General features: G+C 41.9%; 1 protein-coding gene across 1 annotated transcript in view; it reads left to right on the forward strand.

Moving 5' to 3' along the window:
- Window positions 1-333: 333 nt before the first annotated feature.
- The window catches only part of NEXMIF (neurite extension and migration factor), a 63,579-nt gene continuing 36,389 nt past the window's right edge, over window positions 334-27,523 (forward strand). The window contains exon 1 of the mRNA XM_069986768.1: window positions 334-413. Coding sequence (XP_069842869.1) covers window positions 400-413 — 14 coding nt within the window. The 5' untranslated portion in view covers window positions 334-399. The remainder of the gene's footprint in view (window positions 414-27,523) is intronic.

Below are 27,523 nucleotides of genomic sequence, written 5' to 3' on the forward strand. Positions count from 1 at the left end.
TGCAGATGCGCTGGGGATCCGCACCATCAAATCTGCTGTGGATTTGCTGCGGATCGGCACCGTCAAATCCACTGCGATACAGTATGTGTGAAGCTATCCTTAGCTCCCAAAAGACTGCCTGCCTGAAACATTTACTGTTCTAAGATTGTGATCTGCTGTTAGAGCCGTATCTGTAGACACCCAGCTTTCCTAGGCACAGAACAACCAGGATCTTTACTACTGATTACAATGTTACATTTCATTGTAAATACACTGTAGACATAACAAAAACAGAGGCACTGATGCTAACAAACCTGTTACCTTGTTTCTTTATAGGTGTTAAAGAATGCAGGATGCCAATACGACGTGCCCAACAAGCAGCCTACAGATTCCTCTCGGAGGGCCAGAGATAAGACGGGAATGCACTCTTCAAGGTGAAAAATATCTGGCCAGACTGCTATTATAATGCTACTGCTGCTTTATTTGTGCAGTGCAGAGTATGTTTTAGTGCATATATATACTATTTTATTGCTTAAGTGTGAGAGTCAGGCCAATGAGTGGCGCTGTTTAAATTTTCCTGCTCTTAGACAAACTCTTTGGGTTTGGGTTCACATAAGTTGGTCCAATTCAATAGAGATGCATTTAAGAACTGCATTGCTCTTGTAGAATGGAAGGTTGAAAAAAAAATCTAGTTTAGAAAGCTAACATGATCCCAGTGCTACCCTGCCCCCCCTACAAAGAAATCGCATATATGCAGCCATTCTTTATGCTAGACACTGCTCATCATTGAAGTCAATAGGAAAGATCATCACCAAAAGCTCTTCATGTAGTATACACTGTGATTCACAAAAACCCAGCATGCTCTTAAATTACTGCAGCATTGCCTCATGAGGGAAGTCAATAGGATCTGAAAATGTATCAGTAATACAGATGTATCATTTCTTTTTCCTCTGTATTATGGATCATTATTTGAACTGCCAATGTGGGGGAAATATCGATGAATATATGGATGAAAAATACTTCTTTTTTCTGTTTTGGTATTTTATACTGTGTGTATTTTTTGCTTTAATCTTAAATGTTCAAATATTTGAATACATGAATATTTGCCTTCCTGGAACTCTTTTTCAGTATACATATTGTATGGAAATTGTAACTGTGTAGATTTATTGCTGACTATATATTAATACTGAGATATTCCCTGTATTATACACTAGCCCCATACTTACAATTATGCAGGATCTGTACAGATCCTCATCTAGTGTTCTGTAATAAGGGAAGTACACCTGGTACCATACAGGCATCTTAAAGGGGTTATCCAGCGCTACAAATACATGGCCACTTTTCCCCTTCTCTTGTCTCCAGATTGGGTGGGGTTTCAAACTCGGTTCCATTGAAGTAAATGGAGCTAAATTGCAAACCGCACCTGAACTGGAGACAAGAGAGGGGAAAAGTGGCCATGTTTTTGTAGTGCTGGATAACCCCTTTAAGGCGTAAGGTGACAGCCCTCCCTGATGTCAGCTGAGCTGTAAGAGTTGTCAACAAACCTGTTGACTTTTTCCAGTGAAAGCAGTAAATGCAGTTGTGGACTATACAGAATCCCTGCCAGGTACCCAATGCCAGGTACTTAAATGTATAAAGTTACTCATCTCTTTATGAATAATTCTATACACAAACTGTAAAGTGAAATCCAAATGTAGATTCTAACTTTGATCTTTAATTTAGAATTCTGTTCCGTTTAAGATCCTCTCCTGGGTTAGTTAGAATACAATCAATCAGTTATAAAAGATTGATGGCCGTGAGTGGTATCATCCATAACATGATCCGCTATTAATAAACTGGATGCATATTCTTACCTGATAAAATGATTGGAGTGTAAGTAATAGTAATAATTTACTGATTCTTAGAACTGTAAAATTTCTCTTTCACTTGACCTACTGTAAAGACGTAACCCCAGATCTCCACATCCAATGTCTGGAGAAATAGTCAGCTGAGCACTATTCACCAGAACATATTAGAACAGGATAATAAAATGATGAAGATGGTGATGGCCCTAGAAGCGTTTATGATGTCATTTATAAGTCTGGTTCAGAGGCAGCAGCTGACATTAGTCAATGGTCACTGTTTACTATGGCGGTGAAGCATGGTAAATTGTTTGAGTGTGCAGGGGCAGAATGGTGGGCTTGATAAAGCCTATCATTACAGTAGCTAATGCAGAAATAGATGGCTTGTCACTGCACACAAATGCTGTGTGTTTTCCCTTTAACCCGCTTCTTTCGTATGGTTACTCAGAAGGGAACATTTAGAAAATTCCGCCCCATTTCACCGTCATTAGGCCGATAGGCTATTATATGTAACAGATAATTTAGCATTACACATAAAACCATTTATTTCATTACCATTGGTCTTCCACTGGAATTAAGTGTTCAACTGAAAATGCTACTTAGCGCTTTATAGTGCGTCTGGGTCGGGGGTCATCGAAGGTCATGAAACAAGAAGATACAAACAAACAGTCTTAAACTGTGCATCCGCTACCTACAGGGGAGTCGGCCATGGGTTCCAGGCTGCTGCCGTGTATCATATTACATCTATGTTCCTGCACATGTAAGTGACATGTCACTATGTTTCAGCTCTCCAGTGCTATAGAGAGTACAGCAAAAGACATTATAGTCGTGAGCTTGTCTTGTACAAATGCACGGCTGCCGCCTGCTTACCTCCGTACACATATAATGTTCAGTCTTCAGTATTGATTTTCATCACTGGATGACTGGTGAGCGGCTGAGCTCGTCACATGCTAAAAGGTTTTCAAGGACAAACATGGTTTATTGTGTGGCCTTTGAGAGCACGCTTCCTGACTGCTGAGAACATGCCTTCTCTCCCAGGCAACCCTACAAAGAGATGAAGCCTGCTTACGCATTGAGATACCTTGTGCGGAAGTTGAGTTTCTATTATCAGACCATATCAACTGGAATGTTCTGAAATTTTAACCGAGGATGAAATATTTAACATTTCCTGTCAGGGACCCTCTAAGTTGGTATGAAGGAAGCTCCACCCTGGAGGTAAGCAGGTGCGCCAAACATGTGCTCCACACCTAGCGAGCTGTAAGCCTGTATAGTTGTCTGCTGATGACTCTTATTATACAAGAGTATAATGTTATACAAAAGATAGTAATATAGAATAAACATTGCTGACTACACTTTCTATGTAGTTGAAGAAATTCTAATGTATACCTTCCTAACGTATGATAAAAGGAATACTGCATATTTCTGACCAGATAGGTTACATAGTGATGTTTTGAGTTGCGTTAATGCTCCGCTAAATGCACACTGCAAGCCCTAGAAGCAGACGTTCCCCGCGTAAGTCACGCTTGTTTTACGTTTAAGCAACTCAGTGCTTTGCCACTACCTTCCATTCAGTGTTTTGTTGCATGCATGGGAGCGTAATAGCACAAAGCCACGGCTGTGAGCACCAGGACCAGCTGACGTACAGAATGAGGCATAATGAAGAGGTGAAAGGCTGCTGTTAGAACTGCTTATAGGGCCAAGCTCAAACAGATGCCTTTCCTTGAAAACAATGGAAGCACCAGCCCTACAGAGGCAGCCAACACACACTGCCAAAATGACTGCAGCCATACAGTGTGACTCTATTCCTTGCACATATGCAGGTGAATTTGTAGTAAATGGTTCAGATATGACAGGTCATGTTGTAGAGGTGGCTTACATATAGGAGAGTGCAGGTACTAGTTTAGGACTGAGAAACTATATATCAACCATGTGCCTAACCGCACTGTGTAGATGCAGTCCTGTACCAAGCCGCTTGAACTTGGAAATCACAGCATACAGGAAATAACCAGGACGCAATAGCTTCTTCACAAAAATTCTTTTCTTTGTTAATTTTTCTCATGCAATACAAGTTTTCACATTATATAATGTACAAACAAGACATCACCACAGTGCTCGGGAATCAGAAGGATCCAATGACTACGCCACAGCGCTGGTAAGCTCCATTCCTGTGGCGAAGTCATTGGATCCTTCTGATTCCCGAGCACTGTGGTGATGTCTTGTTTGTACATTATATAATGTGTAAACTTGTATTGCATAAGAAAAACTAACAAAGAAAAGAATTTTTGTGAAGAAGCTATTGTGTCCTGGTTGTATCCTGTATACTTAGTTAGGACTGGACATCTGTAAATGCACTGGTCTCATTTAATACTGTAATAGTTGGAATTGGCTGTTATACACAGATCATGGTTAATACCTTTCTTGCTCTTGGTAAATGGTGGCCACTCTTAAATTACAGGTTATAGAAGTCCCACAAAAAGTTATACAGATTTGTTCAAAGCAGCAAAGGTTTTCTATTGGGATTTGCTACTGTGTTAGACAGTTCCCTTCAGGGGCAGCAGAGAGCACCTTACCAGACTGGAAAGAAAACATCATTTTCTGCAGGGCATACAGCAGCTAATAAGTACTGGACAACTTGATATTGTATAACTTTCTAATACCAGTTGATTTGAATTTTTTTTTTCACCAGAGTACCCTTTTAATTTTGCATTACTGACTGTCATCCTTGTCCTCTTACCTCCATGCTGCCTGTTTTATATGATGATTGCACTGTTCATATAACTATATACCTAGAATTACTTTACAGCATGACAAGAGTCTTGTCTGCTAATGTCTGCTAATGTGCAATACTAGGGAAGCCTGGTTCTTATGATTATCTCTTAGATACTGCCTCTGCACAGGTCCACCTTAACATTGGAGAGGGCACCTTTACTATTCTCTGACAGAAAGACTGGTGCATCACCAGACAATAGGTTTCCACCTAATCATGCTGATGGTCTTACATTTCTGAAATAAAATTTATGAGTATTAATACTGGCACATAGCACTGCAGGGCTTAATTTAATGTACTGTAATAAAGTGTACTGTGCTATATATGTACGGTATAATCATTCTATGGTGTGATCAGAATAGGCCAGTTATAAGCTAGGGTTATCCGAAAAGGAAAATTAACCACCAAAAAAAAAAGGAACACAAAGTTAACCTTAGTTATCTTATTAAAGCATTTCTTCCATTTTTATTGCTTTTGATGCCCCTTCCCGTATCTCTTACCTTCATGTTATGCTGATGGTTCTAGGCTTGGGTCCCCAACCTCTTTCTATTTGCAGCATGGTCACACACATTGGAGAACCACAGGTATGTATGACTTAGTCCACCCTGAAGGACCATAGACACATTGAAATCATGTATATCCATAAATTTCAATGAGTAGCCTTCAACAATCCTTTGCTTTCACAAAATTAGAAAGGACAAAGCTGATAGCAGCCATTGGTGTGGAGTCTCAGTTTATCTCTGAGGGAACTGCAGTCTGAAATAGGGTTATCCAACCTGGGCATCCCCTTTAATAAGGGTGCCTCATCCTTCACATCATTCTTCCTACTTCAGAGACAGACTTCTTACAGTGATGGTGACCTGCTTAGCCAATCACTGACAGTGACTGATCAGGCCATCACCCCTGAGAAGAAGATCTCAGAAGTAGGAAGAAGAGTGATGAGTGGGGGACTGCAGAGGTCACATCAGGAGATGCAGGGGTAGGTGAGTATGCTTTATATAGTGGCCCAAGCAAATCATACCAAACCCAAACAAGCCATGTGATCTCAATGTAAGATAGATACTTCTACCCATATTAGGACATAATGCCAAACACATTTATGGCCTAGATTAGGAGTCAAAGATTTCTGGCTGATTAAAGAACGTTATAGCCATTAAAATTATATAACATGAAAATTATATAGCAGTCAGACTACTGCTCATTCTGTATTATTACATTTAGAAATGTGAATGACAAGTATGAGTTAAATAGCTTAGAGAAATAAGGGGATGATGAATTATGTCTTGAAAATGCTTCAGGTTTGTTGTTTTCAAACCTCTCATTACATTGCTTTCTATTGTGCACAAATGAGCTTTGTGTGCGCGTGAATGCACATATGACTTACTAGGGAGAATGGATATCACACCTCCTTGGAAGCAGGTCGCAACTTACTAACATCTCTGTGCCCCTATGGTAGGAATACAGTTTTACTTTCATCACCAAATTTAGTGACACATACTGGTGACCATTCCATTTATATGTTATTCATACAGACAAAGGCTGCCAGTAATTCTTCTCAGATATATTGTTATGTAACAAAGAGGGTGTTAAAGTAATCTTATAGGAATGTCAGCAGTCTAAGATTTCCCGACTAATTCCTTCTTCCATCCATTATCCACCCAAAACAGGCCTACAGATTGTACCCTTTCCCCATAAATTTCTTTTTTCTTTTTTTTTTTTTAATTCTCATTTCATTAAAGTTACACTACAGGATAGTTACAGTACTCCCCAGACATTGTGATGCATAAATAACAGATGAAACAGTGATCCTAGTGAGAGCATCAAGAGCAGGTAACCAATCATATAACCAAAAGAGGCAGGGGTAGTGTCAGGAATGTGACTTTGCGCTCCTCGGTCCGTGCTGGGCGACCGAGGAAGCGCTGAGCCTCTGGTTGTTTTTTGTTTGCAGTTCTGTCTGAATGCTGTCTTAGTTTCCCAGCCACACCCGCATTGCCTGTTACACTCTGGCAGTGCAGGGGTTACTCCTTATAGACCTGTCCAGCTGAGCTGGGTGCTGGGATCAGGGCTGATCCAATCAAGTGCTGGACCCAGTCCCTGATTCCAGATAAAAAAGCAGCAGGCTCTTCATTTCCCTGCTGGCTATTGAGTGTTACTCAGCTAAGCGCTTCAGCTCTCCTGGTTCTGTTACTTCTGTTGCCTGACCTATTGCTTGATCTTCCAACCTGCTTTGTCTGCTGCCTGCCCGGACCTCCTTGCCTGTCTCTGACTCTTCTTCTGCCTTACGTTTTTGTACCTCGCTGACCGCCGTTGCTGACCCGGACCGTAGACTTTGCATTATTCTGTTTGTTTCGTCTGTCTTGTTTTGCGTATCACCTGGTGTAAGACAGGGACTGACACCGTGGTTGTCCACGGCCGTTTAGGGCCGTTGAGGCAAGTAGGTAGTGTCAGAAGGTGGGTTCTAGTGGTTAGAGCTCACTGTCTCGTTCTGTTCCCTACCTACGTCCGGCGCAATTTGTGACAGGTAGGAAGAAGGAGGAGGGCTTTATTGATGATCTAAGGCATGGGTACTCAACAACTTTTAGTGAAGGTCCACTTATCGAGGTCATGTGAAACTCCGAGCTGAGCATCAGTAGTAAACATGTTTTGTTACTTTTCACAAATGTTGTTGAACTATTTACATACAGAAGTGATGCTTATTAGTGGGAAAACTGGCGTTTTTTCTCTCTCACTTGAAATTAGGTACAAAGGGGGTGACTGCCCCAGTAGTATATAGCCTTCCTGTGCGCTCTCCCCCAGTAGTATATAGCCCCCCTGTGCGCTCTCCCCCTGTAGTATATAGCTTCCCTGTGTGCTCTCCTCCTCCCATATAGCTTATAGCCACCCTGTGCACTCTCCCCCTTCCATATAGCCCCCCGTGCGCTCTCCCCCTCCCATATAGCATATAGCCCCCCGTGCGCTCTCCCCCTCCCATATAGACCCCCTGTGTGCTCTCCCCCTCCCATATAGCCCCCTGTGTCCTCTCTCCCTCCCATATAGCCCCCTGTGCGCTCTCCCCCTCCCATATAGCCCCCTGTGTCCTCTCTCCCTCCCATATAGCCACCTGTGCGCTCTCCCCCTCCCATATAGCCCCCTTTGTCCTCTCCCCCTCCCATATAGACCCCCTGTGCGCTCTCCTCCTCCCATATAGCCCCCCTGTGTGCTTTCCCCCTCCCATATAGCCCCCCTGTGTGCTCTCCCCCTCCCATATAGCCCCTTGTTCGCTCTCCCCCTCCCATATAACATAAAAAAACAAACACTTATACTCACCTGGGTCTGGCGTGTCCTATTCTCTTCCCCTCTTGTGGCCGCACTGCATCCCCTTTATCTCCCCTTGTCCTGTCGTTGGCGCTCCAGTGACGTCACTCGTGCCCCGAAACCAGAGGCAGAGAGCAGCCTTTTGTGACCACTGCGGCCACAATAGTGACTGACAGGGAGGGAGCCAATAATTCCCTCTCTCATAGTTACTGTCAATAACTCCCCCAATAACTCCCGAGCGCTCATAGATACTGTGCAGAGCGCAGCTCAGTATACAGGTATACTGAGCTGTAGCAGGGGTCCAGACAGCTGGCCTCCACGGTCTGGGTTCGGACCGCGGTCCGCCAGTTGAGATCCCCTGATCTAATGCATTGTTTCTCTACCTTTTCCAGCCGAGTACCCCCAAGGATGCAATCGGTTATAAACATCCACTAATTAGGGCTAAGATCACACTGCCGCCATAGGCACTGTATAAAGTCTATGATCGCAGTTTAATGGGTCAAAAATGCACATATAAACCAACTAATAGTACAAACTTCGACTAGACAGGTCTGGTGCATTCTTAAACTGTTCATGATTCTTCCTTTAAAGGACAACTCCCGCGGGACCCCCCCCCCCCCAAAAAAAAAAAAAACACAGACACACACAGACACCATACTCACCATCCCTCCGGTGACGATCGCCACTCCATTCGCCCGCCGTCCGCCTCACCGTCGCCGCCGTCCGCCGTCCAGCGATGTCTCTGATTTCCGGGTCCTGGGGATAGAAAAGGCTGCCAGTGCGCTTGCGCACTGGCAGCCTTTTCATTGGCTGGAGCGCATCACATGGCTTCCAGCAACCTCAGCCAATCAGGGCTGACAAAGCTGGAAGCCATGTGATGCGCTTCAGCCAATGAAAAGGCTGCTGGTGCGCATGTGCACCAGCAGCCTTTTCCGTCCCATTCACTCTCTATGAAGACGCCGAGGAGGAAGAAAACCCGGACCGCCGCCCGGCTCTGACGTCGTCGTCACCAGATGCCGCCCGGGAGAAGAGGACCGTGACGATCGTAATAGGTAATGTATATATTCTTTAACTTCCGGGCGGGGGGTCGGGGGTCCGAAAGTGGGGGAAGGGGGCCACACCGGGTATTTAACCACATTACAAAGTTATATAACTTTGTAATGTGTGTTAAATAAGCTAAAAAAAAATTTCGTGGGAGTTGTCCTTTAATGATCAGATTTCTGAACAGAGTATATGGACAGAGGTTGTCGTGAGCAGACAGTCCCTTTGTAGACTTTGTATATTTGTATCTGGCTCAGCATTGCATTTTTTTCTGTTCCCTTTGCTTCACTTGGATATTGTCATATTCCAAATTAAAAAAAAAAGTTTTTGCACTAGTCTGAGTCCTCTTGATTAGATTATTAGTGGATTATTGATTTAGATTTTTGCCAAAATGAAAAATATCATGAAAAGTCGAGAAGCTCTTCAGGGAATATGGGTTCTGCATGCCAGTCCGAAGCATAGTGGTGAAGTGCTGAAGTTTGATCACAAATGTTACTGGAGGTGTATGACCTGGAATCATATTCAATTTGTCCTGGATGTGCAGTGATTACCCAGTGAGAACAGAGTGCATAGAACAATGGAGGAGTGACAGGCTGACGGCTGGGAAGGGGCTGCTGTAGAATTTGTGTGTACTTTTCTCCCCTGGAATTATTTTAAAGCCACTCTCAGTAAACACGATCAAAATGCTCTTTGGGTGTGAGGATGTCATGTTTGTGCTGACACCGTCTTTATTACATCCTGGTTGTATGATGGAAATGAAGAGAGCCCTTTTGAAATACAAAGCAATGATATGCCTGTAAATATAAAAGATGCCTCCGCTTGATTGATTGATGCAGACCTTGGAGACACCAAGTTCCTTCTAGGCTGGAAAGTGCTTATTTATTCTTTCACAAGCCATTTGGATTTGTTTTTCTTTTTTTTCTTTTTTTTTTAATTGTTTGATTCACTCATATTTCTGTCACCCTCTCTGTGAGCGGACCAGCATCTACATGATGATGAAGTTAATATAACATATATGTTCACGGAGAAAGAGATGACCAAGGAATTACGCATTTTTTATTAGTATTTTTGTGATTCTAGCAGGTTTATATCTGTTAGCTTCCTGGCTGTACTTACTGGAATATAATAGTTTGAGACAGTATAGCAATAATCAAAATAGAGCACACTACTACAGATTAAAAAAAAAAGCTGATGCCAGAAAGATATGCACATATATATATATATATATATATATATATATATATATATATATAAACTGCTAGGGCTGGGTTGCAAAAAACGGATGTATTTGTGTGCATTAGTTTTGATCCAATTTTCTATTGACTTCCATTATTAAAAAAAAAAAAACGGATCAAAAGGCATCGTTTTTTTTTTTAACGTACAGAAAAATGTAGCTGACCTTATTTTTATGTACGTTAAAAGAACAGATGCAGTTTGATCTTTTTTTTATAATGGAAATCAATGGAAAAACTGACCAAAACGGATGCAAACAATTGTATTAATTTTTTCCATCCGTTTTTTCATCTGTTTTTTTTCAAAAATTTATGAAAAAATTGAATTGCAAAAATGCAGTGTGAACCCAGCCTTACTGAAAAAATTCAAGCTATCCAGAATTTATTAGCTGCTGCATGTCCTGCAGAAAGTCATGTTGTTCTTTTCAATTCAGTGCTCGCTGCTGCCATCTCTGTCTGTGTTTGGAAGAGCAGGAGAGGTTTGCTCTATGAGTTTGTTCCTGCTCTGGGCAGTTCCTAACACAGGAAGAGGTGGCAACAGGGAGCACTGTGTCAGATTGGCAAGAATGACACAACTTCCTCCGGGGCATACAGACAGCTGCTGATAAGTAATGGAAAGCTTAATTTTTAAATAGATGTAATTTATTAATCTGTATAACTTTCTAGAACCAGATGATTTGAGCCTAATTTTGTTTTCCTCCAGAGAACTCTAGAGGAAAGACAGTGTTTGTTTGCCCCCTCCTTTGCCTTGTAGCAAAGAACAGCTGTTTTTCCCCTATCTATCAACCCTGTCATTAGTTTGCTAATATTTTACCAGATGACCTGATGAAGTGTAAAGCATTGTACGAAACACATTGTCCTTTTCCAATAAATGTGTGAATACATCCTGTGTCCAGATCGTGGTACTTCGAATAAACCCCCATTTCCGATACAGAGGTCAGTGCCCACATCTAATCTTCATCCCAGAAAGAAGAAGAGGCAATTCCAATATCCAATAAACTGTTTATAATAGAACCAAGACAAACCCTGATACTTAGGAGACCAGATTATTGATTGATATAATGCATGCCCATCTGCACATCTTAGGATAGTGAGCATTACCCTTATTCATACACAAGCCCTTTATCATAGGGTACTCACACATAGTTCTAGATTTACTAGACACAATGCTGACACTTTCTGTATGGATATTTTAATTTCTTTATGTCAGATTTTTCTTGATTTTGACCTTCAAAAAAGCTCCGGAACTCTAAAAAAGTGTGTTCATTGTTCAGATGTCAGGACATATTTACCAAGGGTTTTTCTTACAGTATTTGGTGCATCTACATCTTTGCACTTAGCTGACCAACATTAGTGATGTGATTGGTGCAGATTGGGCCAAAATCACACAAAACAATTGCAAAGAAAAGCTAAGGATAATCAGACAAGTCTAGAGGGACGAGAAAGAAAAACCCTAGTTTGTTGACATTTTAGAGACCTGACAGTCTTAATAAATCTGGGCCATATCATGATTTTCTATCTTATATACTGTGTGCAATACTGTATATGAAGGAGGCACAGGTTCTTGTTAGACACTAGTAAGAGCGGATATAGGTAACTTATGGTGCATTTACACAGAGAGATTTATCTGACAGATTTTTGAAGCCAAAGCCAGGAACAGACTATAAACAGGGTGCAGGTCATACAGGAAAGACTGAGATTCCCTGTCTTTTGAAGTCCATTCCTGACTTTGGCTTCCAAAATTGGTCAGATAAATCTGCCTGTGTAAACGCACCATTACCCGTCTGTGGCTCCTCATCTGCAAGGGCCACATAATAGCAGCAGTGGCCACCTCTATGTATAAATGCCATTGGATAGCCAGCTACTCCTTACAAGTGGTATGTAAAAGCATTGGTTATTCTGTATGCGACCATTGGATTACCCAATGCTTATTTAGACATGGGGTTCTTTAATAGAATTTCTTAAAAAGTATAATACAAGTTAGAAGCACAAATGTGACCAGCTGATCCTGTGTCTGTTCAGTTTTTTTTATAAGGCGGAACAAAATACAGCAAGTAAGTATCATGTACTTTACATAAAAGAAAATATTAATTTTGACATTGTCACTACCCACAATTCCCCAATACTGCCATTGTCTATTATCCAGAACGCGGTTCAGGGAAGAAACAAAGTGCTGCACCTCACACCTATGGCTGATACTAGTGCCGCTTGGCTAAATAAAAAACACATCAGAATTTTGTGTATGAATTGATCAAGCCATACTGCCCCATGTACCTCGTGCCGGTATCTGATACACATGGGTCCCTACACTAAGTCCACACCGTGCCAGTCAGTGGCCACCAACCCCGCAGGCGCGCACAGCCAGGGAACGGGGGCCATGGGACGGCCCTGCGACCCCCATGCCACAGGACCAGACCCAAAAACACCACACCAGAACCCGGCCAGCACCACCGGCGGAGAAGGTCGCCCCCAAGCAGCACAAGTCTGGATAAGGTATTGCGCTCACCATAGCTGCAGCAAACAGAATGGGAAAAAACAGGAGGGATTAAAACCATGTGCACTCAGGTGTCTCCTGCTAATTGCTGTCATGTGGGTCTCACCAGGAGGAGTGCAATACACGGAGAAAAGAGAGAAACAAAATGCGGTTCAGGGAAGAAACAGAGTGCTGCACCTCACACCTATGGCTGATACTAGTGCCGCTTGGCTAAATAAAAAACACATCAGAATTTTGTGTATGAATTGATCAAGCCATACTGCCCCATGTACCTCGTGCCGGTATCTGATACACATGGGTCCCTACACTAAGTCCACACCGTGCCAGTCAGTGGCCACCAACCCCGCAGGCGCGCACAGCCAGGGAACGGGGGCCATGGGACGGCCCTGCGACCCCCATGCCACAGGACCAGACCCAAAAACACCACACCAGAACCCGGCCAGCACCGCCGGCGGAGAAGGTCGCCCCCAAGCAGCACAAGTCTGGATAAGGTATTGCGCTCACCATAGCTGCAGCAAACAGAATGGGAAAAAACAGGAGGGATTAAAACCATGTGCACTCAGGTGTCTCCTGCTAATTGCGGTCATGTGGGTCTCACCAGGAGGAGTGCAATACACGGAGAAAAGAGAGAAACAAAATGCGGTATCAGCCATAGGTGTGAGGTGCAGCACTCTGTTTCTTCCCTGAACCGTATTATCCAGAACAGCTTAGTAATTCTTCGTTTTCTGTCAGTGCTACACTGGAGCCCACAGGATATACTTCACATGGGGCATTTCTTTACAGTTTTTGGATTTTACAAGAAATATACATTAATAGGTTGAGATGTGACAAATTTAAATGGTGTCCTAAACATTTCACATTGATTTCCTATGACGTCAGCTAGATAGTTATGTATAATTTATAGCAGATAGCTAGAAATAAATCAACTGCAAAAAAGGACTGAAAAAAACAATATGTTAGCTGGATAGGGATCATGGGAGATGTAGTCCTGTAACAGCTGGAAGGCCAAAGGTGGTCAGTCTATAGTCAACTCGGCATGGTCCGCGGGGCTTGAATAGATCTCATTATGAAATGAATGGGCCATGAAACATGCATGGTAATGGGAAGCTCCACACTGCATGTTTGACCATCGACTGAAAACCTCAATGAGAAGCAGAATAATAGAAAACCTTAACAGCAGTCAGGACGGCTCAACAGTGACAAAGCAGCAGTCTTGCTCTGTGACAAGCCTTTCCAGCTCCGGAGGGCCCCTAGCCGGCTGACATCAGCTGTGCTGCCGAACACCACTTCACACTGGAAAAACAAGAGTTCTTGCAGTTCTTCCTCCGCCTGCTGATGGATTTCTGTGCAATACTAGATGCAGAAACACAGATACTTGAGGGCATACTTCAATCCAATCCTGATAGAGCTTGGGGTGAGTGCAATGGTAGCATTACTTTATATTCTCAACAGTCCCTAAGTGCAATCACGTCAGTCTTTCTTACAGTAAGCTGCAAAACCTTTGGCATGGTTTTTTGGATTCTCATGTTGTTGCCTCTTAGAGGTACACATTCATGCTGGGTTCACACTACGTATATTTCAGTCAGTATTGTGGTCCTCATATTGCAACCAAAACCTGGAGTGGATTAAAACACGGAAAGGATTTGTTCACACAATGTTGAAATTGAGTGGATGGCCGCCATTTAATGGCAAATATTTGTTGTTATTTTAAAACAACGGCTGTTGTATTGAAATAATGGCCGTTGTTTACTGTTATATGGCGGCCATCCACTCAATTTCACCATTGTGTGAACAGATCCTTTCTGGGTTTTTAATCCACTCCAGGTTTTGGTTGCAATATGAGGACCACAATACTGACTGAAATATACGTAGTGTGAACCCAGCTTCAGCATGTATCTACATAGAGTAGATGTGCCACGCTGGCTGGGCCTGGATATCCTTTGTGTTTGGCCTAAATCCTTCTGCTCCAGGGAAATCAAGAAGGTAATTCTGGAAGTGTCCACGAAGCCTTATAGCACTTATTTTATGATACGGTTTGTGTTTTATTTTCCATCTACAACAACCAGTTTTTTATCTTAGCCAATTCTCAGGAGTGAGGAACATTTAGAACTGATGTATGGATGGTTAAATGAAATATCTTATAAATACTACTCATATGTAATTCATGGCACTGTGACGCATGATATAGTAACGCTCAATGCACGACTGCTTTCTGATGGTTTTAATTGTAGGGTGTTTGTATATTTCACTTTTAGATGGGACTAAAATATAAGGGAGAAGCTACCTTTTTCTCCAAGGAATCCTATTACCTCCTTGTATTAGTTTGATGCTACATGTCTTTGAAGATCTGCACTCTTCCTATAATAAGAGTGGATAGGACTCGGACCTCCTGGCCTACTATGCACAATTTCTAATACTAAAAGCCCCAGGGACAGTTGTGACCGCTACCTGTGCAGGCCCTATAGCTACACCCCTGAGTAGGAATATACAAATAACATTTGTGCAGATATAGTAGTGAGTTGTTTAAATAGCAAATTCAAAATGTATTTCTTTTATCAGAATATCTTCCATTACAAGTGGTAGCCATTATATCATAATTCTGCAGGACACTCTGGTATCCAGCTGCCTGGTATTGCTCTGTAGTAGACTGTATTCTGTGTATATGGCGCAGATTACAGGTTGTCATGAAACATCTTCTTGTTTGTTAAAGGTTTGATATGAAAGCTGCTATAAAATATAGCCTCTCTTTACATAACATTTCCTGACTACATATAATAACGTTGTCCCTTTGGCATACTGTACATTGAGCTGGTTTATGTCTGTTTTTTTTTAACTGTACTGTAAAGCATAGCTTAAACCAAGCTTTGCAGCTAGGGGGGCCCGCTAATGCAGGGGTCTGCAGGCTGCAATACTCTCCTATTCTGGTGTATTAGTAATCACTGATACAACTAAATAGCTGGTTTCTTGCAGGAGACAGAGTGCCCTGTGCTCCCTCTCCTGCTCTCAGCACTTCTGTTCTGTGTAAGAGGAGCAGAGCAATTAGCTCCGCCCCTATACACAGCAGCCAGACCTGACCAGAGGAGACCAGAGCCCCAGAGAAAAGTAGGAACCTGGAGAGGTGAGGTTATCTTTAGAACTACAACCCCAATTATGTCCTGCTGACAGTTAATGATGGGAGTTGTAGTTTTGTAGCCTTTGGCTCTCCAGGTTGCAGATCTACAACCCTCATCATGTCCTGCTGACAGGTCATGATGGGAGTTGTAGTTTAGCAGCATGTGGCCATCCAGGTTGCAGAACTACAATCCCTTACATGTTGTTGTGACAGTTAATGATAAAAGTTGTAGGTTTGCAGCACATGGCTCTCCAGGTTGCAGAACTACAACCCCCATCATGCCCTGCTGACATTTCATGATGGGAGTCGTAGTTTTACAGTCTCTGTCTCTCCAGGTTGCAGCACTACAATTTCCACGATGTCCTATTGGCACCTCATGATGGGAATTGTAGTTTTGTTGTCTGTGTCTCTCCAGGCAAAACCTTATGCCCTTCTGAGTTCATAATGGGAGTCTTAGTTTTTCATCTGTAGAATCAAAGATTGGAAAACAGTTATTAGAGAATGACACATTACAGTACATTAAATATAGGGGGCAGTGGCACAGTACATGAGGGGGACAGTGACAGTTTATTAGAATTGTGACATATTAGGGGGCGTCACCTTAAACTCATTGGATACAATATTTTTTTTGGCAACTGCGCCTGATCTGGTTAGGGGGGGTTGCTAAATTTTTGCACCAGGGTCCATCAGCATTTAGCTACGCCCCTGCCTTTCCTATACACAGCAATACACTGTTGAAATTGATCTATACAGAACAGGAAATGTCAGCTTAGTGTTAGGCTTAGTGCCAGAATGAAAACTGCAGGATTTCAGGATTTCTTTTCTAATATGTAGATAGTAAAATGGAAAATCTGAAAAAAACATCAACAAAAATTCTTTTATAATAGGTTTAACATAAAAAAAAATTAAACAAAGGGTCATTTTATGATAAGACTTTGAATGTATATGAGGGTTTGGCTTTTCTGAGTTCATAATGCCAGAGACACCATTATACAAACCATTTTCCTGTGATGGTGAGGCTTTATTTGCATGTGCAGGGAGGGAGGCACACAATGGCATAATAGCATTACATGAAAATAAAAACAATTAATGGAATGATGGTAATCTGACTATAATTGAGAAGGCATGCTGGGCCCGGTTTGTTGGGGGCTGCGTTGATTACAATTGCAGGATCCTTGTTCCTTTGGATTGAATGACAGGAATGTGTTATTTTATCCTGAGCTGTAGCAATATACAGTGTATAGGTTACTTGGATTCGGAATCTATTTCTGTAATAATAATATGCAATAAAGATGTCAATGATAAACTCCAGGGAGCATCAGATATACAGAGGAGAACAAAGTCTATTACCTAGAATACTTGGGACATTAACCCCTATTTTCTGGAGCACTAATATTCCCCAGTCATTAACATGGTAATTATATAGGAGAGACCCCCTGCTGCAAATTATAAGAATATTAAATATATCCAAGGAGTTCTGTGGACATATTAAGGCACAACGCTTGCCATTTATTTTTAGGACTCCTTCGCAGTGTTCATTTCTGGTGTTTTACAGTGCATGAAAAAATGCAAATGTAGCTTACATGTTTATGGCTTTTAAGTGGCAATTTTTAATTAGTGTTTTTTTATACATGCGTTTTCCTTGTGTTTTTCATATTCCGTAGAGAGGCCACACCCAGGATGCTGAACCAAAAAGTCAGTGATTTGTTTGTTGTGCTCTCGTACATGTATTGATTGGCCAAGCGCTTATACTATAACACACACATCAGCTGCTGCACAACCTCTTTTTATGTCAGCCACTGCAAATATGTATTCATGAATTAACCACCATTGGCCAAAAATAGGTAATTATTATATAAATGAAATGATACTAGGGCGCAGGAGAGTCACATACTCCAACATCATGTATGATGTAGAGGAGCCAGGCTCTCATAAGCCCTGGTATAATTCCACTTACATTATCCTCACCTATCTTTGACCAGTGGTGCAGCTATCATGGTCTTTATACAGCTTTGTGTTGTTTGCCTGTTGTTTTCATGTTTCTTATTCCATGATTTTGTCCCCTAATAACTCTGTATCTTATGAGGGAACCATTGGGACCAATGTTTGTGTGTTGTTTTATCATTGTTGAGTATTGTTGAGTATAAGGTCTATGTTTGTAGTATTGCCTATTATACTTTAAAGGATAAATCATATTGCCCATTGTTGGATTCATAAAGCAGAGTGTACATTTCATATATATTGAGTTTGTACCCATTACACTTTCGCTTTACCGTTCAGATCTCTGTGTTTTCAGCTAAATGTTTTATTAACGTCTTAATGCCTATCAAAATAAATGTTATATTTTAAGTGTATGTTTATGAAGCTATGTATTATTTATATATATATATATATATATATATATATATATATATTTAATGATGACTAAGAACAGGTAGGTCACATTTTTATATAGATTCTTTTTTGTGTGTGTAGGGGGTTGTTGATTGGCACTTTATGTTATAGTGCAGCTTTTGGTGTAATGAAAGTAGATGCAGAGATGGTGGTGAAAGATGAAGGGCGATGCAGTAGGGCAAGTGGTTATATGGAGGCAAATACTGCTAGATGGTTAAGATTGAAAGGCAGTGTAAGAATTTGGGATATTTTACATGGAAAAGCTCCTCTTAATGCATGTGTGTATGAATATGATATTATATACAATGCTTTGTGGAGTCCACGTTGCGATTTTAGCCACATTGGAATACCTATAGACAAACATTAGCTAAAGAACTGGTTGTACTGTAGAAATTAATGAATGATATAAGCAAATGGTGTTGGAATGTTTATGCAGAGAGAGAAAGATATTGGGGGTGTCCTATGTAAAACATCAATTGCTAAACATTTCTAGAACTGGAATAACAAGGTGGAATCTTAATATGCCTGCAATGTGTAGCATGCCGGTCTGTGCTAACACTTACAAGGAACATGACTAGATGTTCATTGCTCTTCTAGAATGTGGTACAAATTGATGGAGCTTCATGAATAGAGAGCTGCAGGTAACACCTCCAGTCCTTTACCCCCTATAATCACAGTGCACATTGTCTTCTAATGATAAACAGCCATCATTAGCACAATGAGAACTGATTGTCAAGTTCTTCCTGGCTTATTAGTAGAGCACGCTGTAGTCTTAAAATGGAAAATGTGTATTTTTAAGAGTTTTCTTTATGTTTTGTTGCACTTAAGATTTAAAGCAATATTACATTCAACAAATAATGTTGCCATAGATAGTATTATACAATTTAAGACTTTATGCCATTGCCTTAGTTTTGTACAGAGCTACCGTAGAGCTCCTATCCTAGTGCTTGGGGCCTCTACTCAGGGCCATATCTGCCACTAGGCACCCGTGGTCCGGTGCCTAGGGTGGCGCCCTGCGGGGGGCGGCACCTCCTGCAGGACGCTTTTTTTTTTCTTAACCCCCTCTGCCGCCCGCCGCGGGGGGGGGGGGGGGAGTTGGTGATGGGTCGGCCAGGGAGGCAGCCGGGTGACAGGGACGGAGGCAGGCTTGGAAGTTCCCCCTAATGGAGCGCCAGGGTGAGCTTCCGGCACAGGCAGCCTCTGTATCACACACGCCGGAAGCTCAAAGCTGCGGGCCCGCACTGCCCGAACTCCTGCTCGGCAGCCACTGGGCCGCAACTGTGAGCTTCCAGCGTGTGTGATACAGAGGCTGCCTGTGCCGGAAGCTCACCCCGGCACTGCATTAGGGGGGAACTTCCAAGCCTGCCTCCGTCCCTGTCGCCCGGCTGATCCCCCTACCCCCCTGCCTGTCACCTCAGCTGCCCCTCACATCTTCTCCCTCCTGCCCCCCATATTCTCCCCCTGCCACCCTCCCATCTTCCTCCCTCCTGCCCTCCCAGCTGCCCCCCTCATCTTCTCCCTCCTGGCCCCCCATATTCTCCCTCTGCCACCCTCCCATCTTCCCCCCCCCCCTCCTGCCCCCCCAGCTGCCCCCTCATCTTCTCCCCCTGCCACCCCAGCTGCCCCCATTTTCTACCCCTGCCATCCCAGCTGCCCCCCCCCATCTTCTCCCCCTGCCCCCACCCCGCCCCGATTTTCTCCCCTGCCATCCCAGCTGCCCCCCAATCTTCTTGCCTAGGGCAGCATGAACTCTAAATACAGGCCTGCCTTTACTGTAACTCTCTAAGCCTTTGGCATGAAAGTATTATCATCTGGTTAGATGCTTGGATCTCCAGTCCATGTACTGTTGCGGAAAGCTTTTTTCAATTAATTTTGGAACCTGCACATTTACCTTCTTTTAGTAAAAAATACAGTGCAGGAAGACTGGCTGCAACTGGGGCAAAACTAAGGATGGACTGCCTGGAAAACATACTGTACATATAGTCATAAGCAGCCATGGGCTGTATCCATGTGTTCCAGGCAATCCTCAAGCTGTAACCACCTTTACCAGGAAGCAGGATTCAAATGCTGATCGTTAAGTTTCATGCAAACCCAAATTTCTAGCCAGAACCCTTAAGACTTCTGGAGTTGTGGACCTTGTTTTACATTGCCATAATTATTTCGGACCCTCCAGTTTTATTTAAAGTGCTTTAGGTAGACGCACTGTTTAAACAGTGACATAAACATATATGTGACATAAACATGTATATATTATTATTGTATATCCAAATGCCTGGAACTCCCCTCTGAGCCGGTCAGGGTAGAAGTCCAGTTAAAGAGTATGTTCACACAGTGCTGATATGTGCTCTTCCACAGCAGAAAATCTGCAGTCTTTCAACACCCTTGCTAGTACTCCCTAGTGGCAGATGTTAAAATAAAGGATTTGATCATGTTACACTGTAAATTTATGAAGGTATCCAGAGGATTTTGATCCCTTTTTTCCCATAAGAATATTTAAGAATTCTAGACCTAAATATTAGAAAATTGTCAATTTAAGGGATTTATCAAATTTCATCAGGAGTATTTTATTACCACCTTTAAGGGCACCAAGGTACATGGAAATCACCCTTTAAAAATCCTGCCCCACATGTAACAACATTAAAGGGGTTGTCCAGGCCTAGAAAAACATAGACGCTTTCTTCGAGAAACAGCACCTCTCCTTTCCTCATTTTGGGGGTGGTTTTGGAGCTCCGTTCCATTAAAGTGAATAGAGCTGGATTGTAATACCACACAACACACACAGGGGTGGTGCTGTTTTTGCAAGAAACTAGTTGTGTTTTTGTAATCCTGCACGACCAATTTAAGTCTAGGCCACAAAGTGTCATGCATCTCCCCAACCCATAACACCATTTAAGTTGAGTCGCTGTCACATGACACGCCAGCTTCCATACAATTATATGGGATGCTGTTGTTGCATAAAAGTTTTGGATACCACATAAAATTTCTGAGTATCTGATTAAGAATTTATTTGCTATTTTGTAGCTTTGTAGTTGTGATGGTGTAAATAATAAGTGATTGATGGCAGACACTTATGTGACAAGCCTCCTGCTAAACGAAAAGTAGCAGAAATGGGTTTCATTAAAAATTGTAACGCTTCAAGTCTGGAGTTAAAATAGCAGTTTCTGAATTTATGATAACATTATGTAGTTTCCTATTGTTGCTTTGGGAGAACATGTCACAGCTAACTGTGAAAGTAACTGCAACTCACTAGAAATGTTGCTTATAGGTGCCATAAAGCGACCCCATCTCTCACTGCCATGCCATGCCCTGCCTGGTGGATGGTACCCAGTGTGGATATGAAATATTGGTACATTATGTCTCGAATCTCCAGCAGTCACAGTACTGTTATGTTGTTTAGACCCATGTAGGTGTTTGTTATAGCACGTATCTTCAATTTTACTGTAACCCTTTGCAGCTATTAAGTTACAACCTATGGTGTCAGCTATTCACTAATAACTTACGTGACAAGTATTGCTGAACATGTTGTTAAAGGACTTTTGGTGTTGACCCATACTGTAAATCTCCCACGGTTGATGGATGAGTCGATTCATTGCTTTTATTGTCTGTACTAGGAAAGTTTTAGCACTTTGTGCGCTATATCCAAAGCTCTAAATAGCTTTAACACTGTACTGTCATAGTCAATGATACACCATGTGTGTCTAAGCAAAGAGATCTCCAGTGATGAAATGCATGGTAAAAACATGTTACATTCATGGTTTATTCATACTTATATTGCCGTAATGTGCCAAATAGACATAAAAAGTAAAAAGGAAGCAGAAAAAGGAGGATTAATAGGTTGATTATATATTTATAAATTGTCATACCATACTTTCCATATGGGATTTATTAGATATTCCAAGCATATGAGACAATAGCGATAGTTTCATTTGGTATTTCTGGTTTACCTCCTAGAAGTCATTACCTACAGCCTCTCCTTTCTTCATATATATATATATATATATATATATATATATATATATAGTCACTAAAGCAGTAGATTTCATCTAGCACCTCTGCAGATTAGGGAATCACACTTTGTAGCTTACGATGAAGCCCCCTTATTTGGGGTTGTCCACTATACTTCTGTTCCCCTTTGGAATTAACCACTAGGGAGTTGTTTGGTGTAATAAATAGAGATGAGGAACCTCAAGCATGCTCGGGTTATTGGTCGATTATTGGCCGTGCTTGACCGTTACCGACCATTCCGACTGGTGTAATAGGCCATAGGCCATATCCATGTTTTCCAGGACTCCCTGGTGGCTAGTAGGTCTTGTGGCGATTCCTTTTTAATAAGCCATAGAAATACAAAGAATACTTTTTGCTATGGCAAGTAACTGCAGACTTTATGTTGAATGGGTCGGTCAATCCCAGGTAACTCACATTGACCACATACACCCGCCTATCTTTGGCGGTAGGTAAGAAATAGGTAGGGGATGGTGCCAAAAAAGGTGATTTGAGTAAACATTGTCCCTGGATCCTTTTATTTATCCATACCTGTAGACCTGAGAGTTATGGGTAGAGGTAATTTTCGATCTTACCACTCTCCTTACAATACAGGCATCATTACAATGGAGCCAATATTTTCTATAGGGAACTAATTAATAAAGTGATGCGCCACTTGCAGAAACTTGTGTGTCAGTTTTAATGTCATTGTACAATCCGCTATAAAGCAGAGTGTCATCCCCCTATACTCCATTTATCTACTCTCCCCAGAGACAGATTTATATCCCTTCTCTAGCAGACTTATTTTTCCCCATGAGCTAAAGGATTTAGGGATCACATATAATGCGTCTAACACACATCCTTGTATTTATCTGCGGTGAAGTGAATTAGCTCCTCCAAGATTTATTGCCTGTGATGGCAGAGAACAGGACATGGCTGAAGACTGTATCTCCTCTCTGTATGTAATGAGCAGTTCATCTTGATGAAGTGACCGCTGACATTCAGCATTTCCCGTCTGTGGCTGAAATAGAAAAATCTGCAGCTCTGGCTTTAGTAACCCTTATTGCACAGTCTCCAATCGCCCAGTGCTAATGCCCTCACCCTCTACCCCTGCCCATTACTAAACCACCAGAATGGTATACACCCAGGAATCCACACAGCCCTAGTAATGAATACTGACAGTACCGTCATTTACTGGTGTCATCTGCCAGCCATGTCCTTTATTAGCAAGAAGCTGTTTTACTGGAGTTTTACTTAAGGGGAGTCTAGTCTAGCATGAGTCTGGGTCACACTAACCTGCTTCTAATCCTGAAGACCCTGATTACGATGATACTTTTAATTTTTAATCTGTTAATTTTTTTAAAGATGTTGCGATAAAATGGAAGATGCAATTTAGTGCATTGGCGTTGTCCCTTGTCCCTAAGGGCACTGCAATATGCAGCAATGTGCACTAAAAGCCTGCACTTACACAGTGACACTGCTAGCACATTGGACCTACCATGTTACAGTACATGCACAGCTATGTCATGCATTGACTTTATCTTTAAATTCATTAGTCAGTTCATCCTGTTCATCATGACCACTCCAGTCCCCCAGCACTGGTTGCAGCATTTATACAATTATAGCCTTCTGAATCTGATCCCAGTTTTGGAGAGAATAAAAATATAGTAGGTGGACACCATGTGACAGTACCCTTTCCATAGGGAGAACTGAGCCTTGTCCTTTATGATTACTAATACGTGTCAATATATATAAATGCACCACCATTGGAGTGACTGGATATATAAGAAATACCTTATATTCTATAAAATGAGACATTTTAGGGCTCTAATACAGTATATTCCGTAATTCAATATATCTCAGTACTTTAATGCATACAGAGCTTTAAGGCCACTTCTTCGGGAGGACAGTGGATAGAGTGATTATCGGATTGTTCCTGCTTGTCAATGGAGTGTTTCCAATAATAACAATAGACTTACCCAAATATAGCTTAAAGTGGCTTCACTCAAGGATTCACCTATGAAACACTGGTAAATCGTAACCGAGATGAAGGATTAACATTGGGGCAGGGGATGTAAGTCCACAATGTTGTTATAAATGTGATTATGATCAGGTATAGTAGATTTGTTGCAGAATCTGCAGCTATGAATTAAACATGTGAAAAACCTTTTGACACGTAGTGAAGACTTAGGCTATGTATTTTGCTGGCATGCTGCAGATTTTCCATATCACATCATGCCTATTATGTTGCAGATTTGCATAGCATTGTAATAGCATTAGGAGTTGCAGCTGATAGTACTGTGGTGCTGCTTCTAGTGGAAAGATAACAGTTAAATATATAATATGTAGTGATGATGAGAAAACACATTGCACTGCTTGTCTTTGTCCTTGGTGTCTTGATCAGGTTGTCTTGCAGCATTTTCCTGGACAATGTTTTTAATCTGTCTTCTCCCCTGTCACAAGTACCTTTAACCTCGGACAATATTGCCTGTTTTTTCTCTATACATTATCTAGTATACCTAAACATCTTGTTGATAGCAGCACCTGCACAGAGACATGGACCCCTATCACTGCATATATTACTGGGGTCAGTGGACACATTGAGGGTTTGACACTTTGTCAGCCCTTGACAGATGTCTAAGAAGGACATATGCATGTACCTTAACTCCCGAGGGGCGCGCAGGCTGTCTTCTAATACATGCGCTGACACAAAGGCTACAGCAGACAATTAGAGTGGCAGCTTATGTCTGTACGGATACAATTCTTATGGATGGACAGCACTGCGTAATGACCAGGAACATCTCGCTTTTTAGTGTAAGATTAAAGAAACATCTTGTTCTGTTTCGGAAGGAGATAACATTCATGATAAAATGAGGTATGGTGTGAAATAAGGAAACACAAGCCACATTACATTGTATGGAAATAGATGTTGGTTGTAAAGCGACACTTAGAAAACTATTCAGGATTTCATAGTTGATGGTTAATTTAATAAAAAAAAAAAAAAACAACTCCCAAATATCTGTGTATATTTAGCAGTCTCTGCAGGGCTCCATGTATCCTGATATATTATGTGTAAAAATCTTGTGGGCCGGCCATTTACAGGAAAAATTTTAATAACATTATTGGAAAAGCTATGTAGTCAGATCTCTAATAATTATACATTGATTTTTAGCTAATATTTACTGCACAATTCGTCTACATAGCAAATCATCTTCCACCATATCATACTATGCTTAGATATATAGCGGGTAGTAGGTAGATACACTTGTAAGTGGAGCAGATGTCATTATAGTAGCTACTTCATTGGTAGAGACACTAATGTGAGAGATTCTTCCTAATTCCCACACTACAGTTATATTGCCAAGATCAAATTTTTATTCATTATTACAAAGTTTCATTCACTGCTTACCATATGCATGCCACAGACCTGTGCTAACACTGGTGTCTACAGATGAACACAACTCAAGCATGCTGCAGTCAGATCGGTCAGCATTTGCCTATGGCTGTATTCATGTTTTCCCAGACTCCCATCCAGTTTCTTCAGTCACCAATATTCAAATATCGAATGATCGGACTCAAGCATGTTCCAGTTGCACTCATCTCTACGGGTGACCTCTTTGGGACACCCGCATGTTGTTATACTATTGGAAAAAGGATATGCATCGCAGCTCTGTGATATCACCCTTTGGAGGTTACAGTGTCTAACCCCTTAAAGAAGCCTTAGAACATGACTGAGAATTTCATAAGCTAAGCCTAAAATTACCTAGAATGAGAAGATGCCCATCTGTAGACAGAGTCAGGGTTGTTACCAGGGTTCCTTTCATTATGGGACCAAAGGGGTAATGTTTCTCCTTAAAGTGAACATCATACAGATATGTGGATAGGTTAATTATGCTCCCTTGCAGTATATATATATATATATATATATATATATATATCTATATCTGAATGCTGCTGAAGGTTGGTGTTATTATGTAAAAGCTGACAGATAAATACCTGGATTACCCTGAGTGTTTCTGTCTCTTTATTCCAGGACACCTTGGTAGACAAATGCACAGTGATAGTCACAGTGATCCTCTTAATAATAATTAAAACGTAAATATTATTAAAATAAAAGAAGAAGTAGAGAGAAGTGTGTCACCTAAGCCTGATTGAGAATGTAACAGCCCCAGCGTAATATTTAGTGATAAAAGCAGCAAGAAAAACGAGTGGTATGAGACTGACACATGTACTTTCTTAATGGAACACCTAGGGAATGTTTCATTAGGTCAGAGTTACCCTTTAATTCTTGGTTACCCAGTAGAGCTGATTTGCAGGCATTAGTGTAGGTTGCATGACACATGTATTCCTTAAGTGCTCCTCTTTTCTATATTCAGGTTAAGTACAGCTTTGTTTTCACTTTCATCCCTAACAAGCTGCTCTGGGACATGTCATATCTGTAGTCCAGTTACTTCCCTGCAATACAAAGTTTTCTGAGGGGTCATTTATGTGCAGAACATCTCATCTCTGTAGATAACAGACTAGCTGACGATAATGATTTTCACTGGCAATTCTCCATCAGCTTCTTCTACTAATAGTCGCACAGACACAACAGTTATAAAGGGTTTGATCTTCTCTTTGGTTTTTGGCCTGATAATGATACATGGATTTGATAATAAACTAAGAATGTGATATATGAAATGATTATATGTAACTATGTAATTACATAGTGTGTAAAATATTGTGTTTCCTCTAAAATAAGGCATCCTTCTAAAATAAGACACCCCAACTAGTCTACCAAGTAGCCCAAACTAAGGCGTTCCCCCGAAAACAAGGCACCCCCACCCCAAAAGTAAGGCTCCCCCCAAAGTAAGGCCGTCCACAGCCACTCACCCCCTCCCTCCCTGTGATTGTTCCATGCCACTCGCCTCCCTCCCCCTGACGCTCACATGCCTTCCCATGCTGCTCACATAAATCCCTCACTCCTGGTACCCCTCACATGCCTCCGTGATGCTTACCTCTCCCTCCCTGTGCCGCTCACTAATCTCCCTCCCCGTGCCACTCACCTCTCTTCCTTCCTGTGTCGCTCACCTCTCTTCCTCCCCATGTCCCTCACTAACTTCCCTCACAGTGTCACTCACAAATCTCCCTCACAATGCCCCTCACCTCTCTCCCTCCTGGTGCCGCTCACCAATCTCCCTCCCCGTGCCGCTGACCAATCTCCCTCCCCGCGCCGCTAACCAATCTTCCTCCCCTTGCTGCTCACCAATATCCCTCCCCGTGCTGCTCACCAATATCCCTCCCCCTGCAGCTCATCAATCTCCCTGTTCTTGTCTGGTGCCGCTCCCTAGAAGAAAGACATCCCCCGAAAATAAGACAGTGCCTCTTTGGGTACGAAAATTAATATAA

This window comes from Dendropsophus ebraccatus, chromosome 10, assembly GCF_027789765.1.
Source record: "Dendropsophus ebraccatus isolate aDenEbr1 chromosome 10, aDenEbr1.pat, whole genome shotgun sequence".
NCBI classification, from domain to species: domain Eukaryota; kingdom Metazoa; phylum Chordata; class Amphibia; order Anura; family Hylidae; genus Dendropsophus; species Dendropsophus ebraccatus.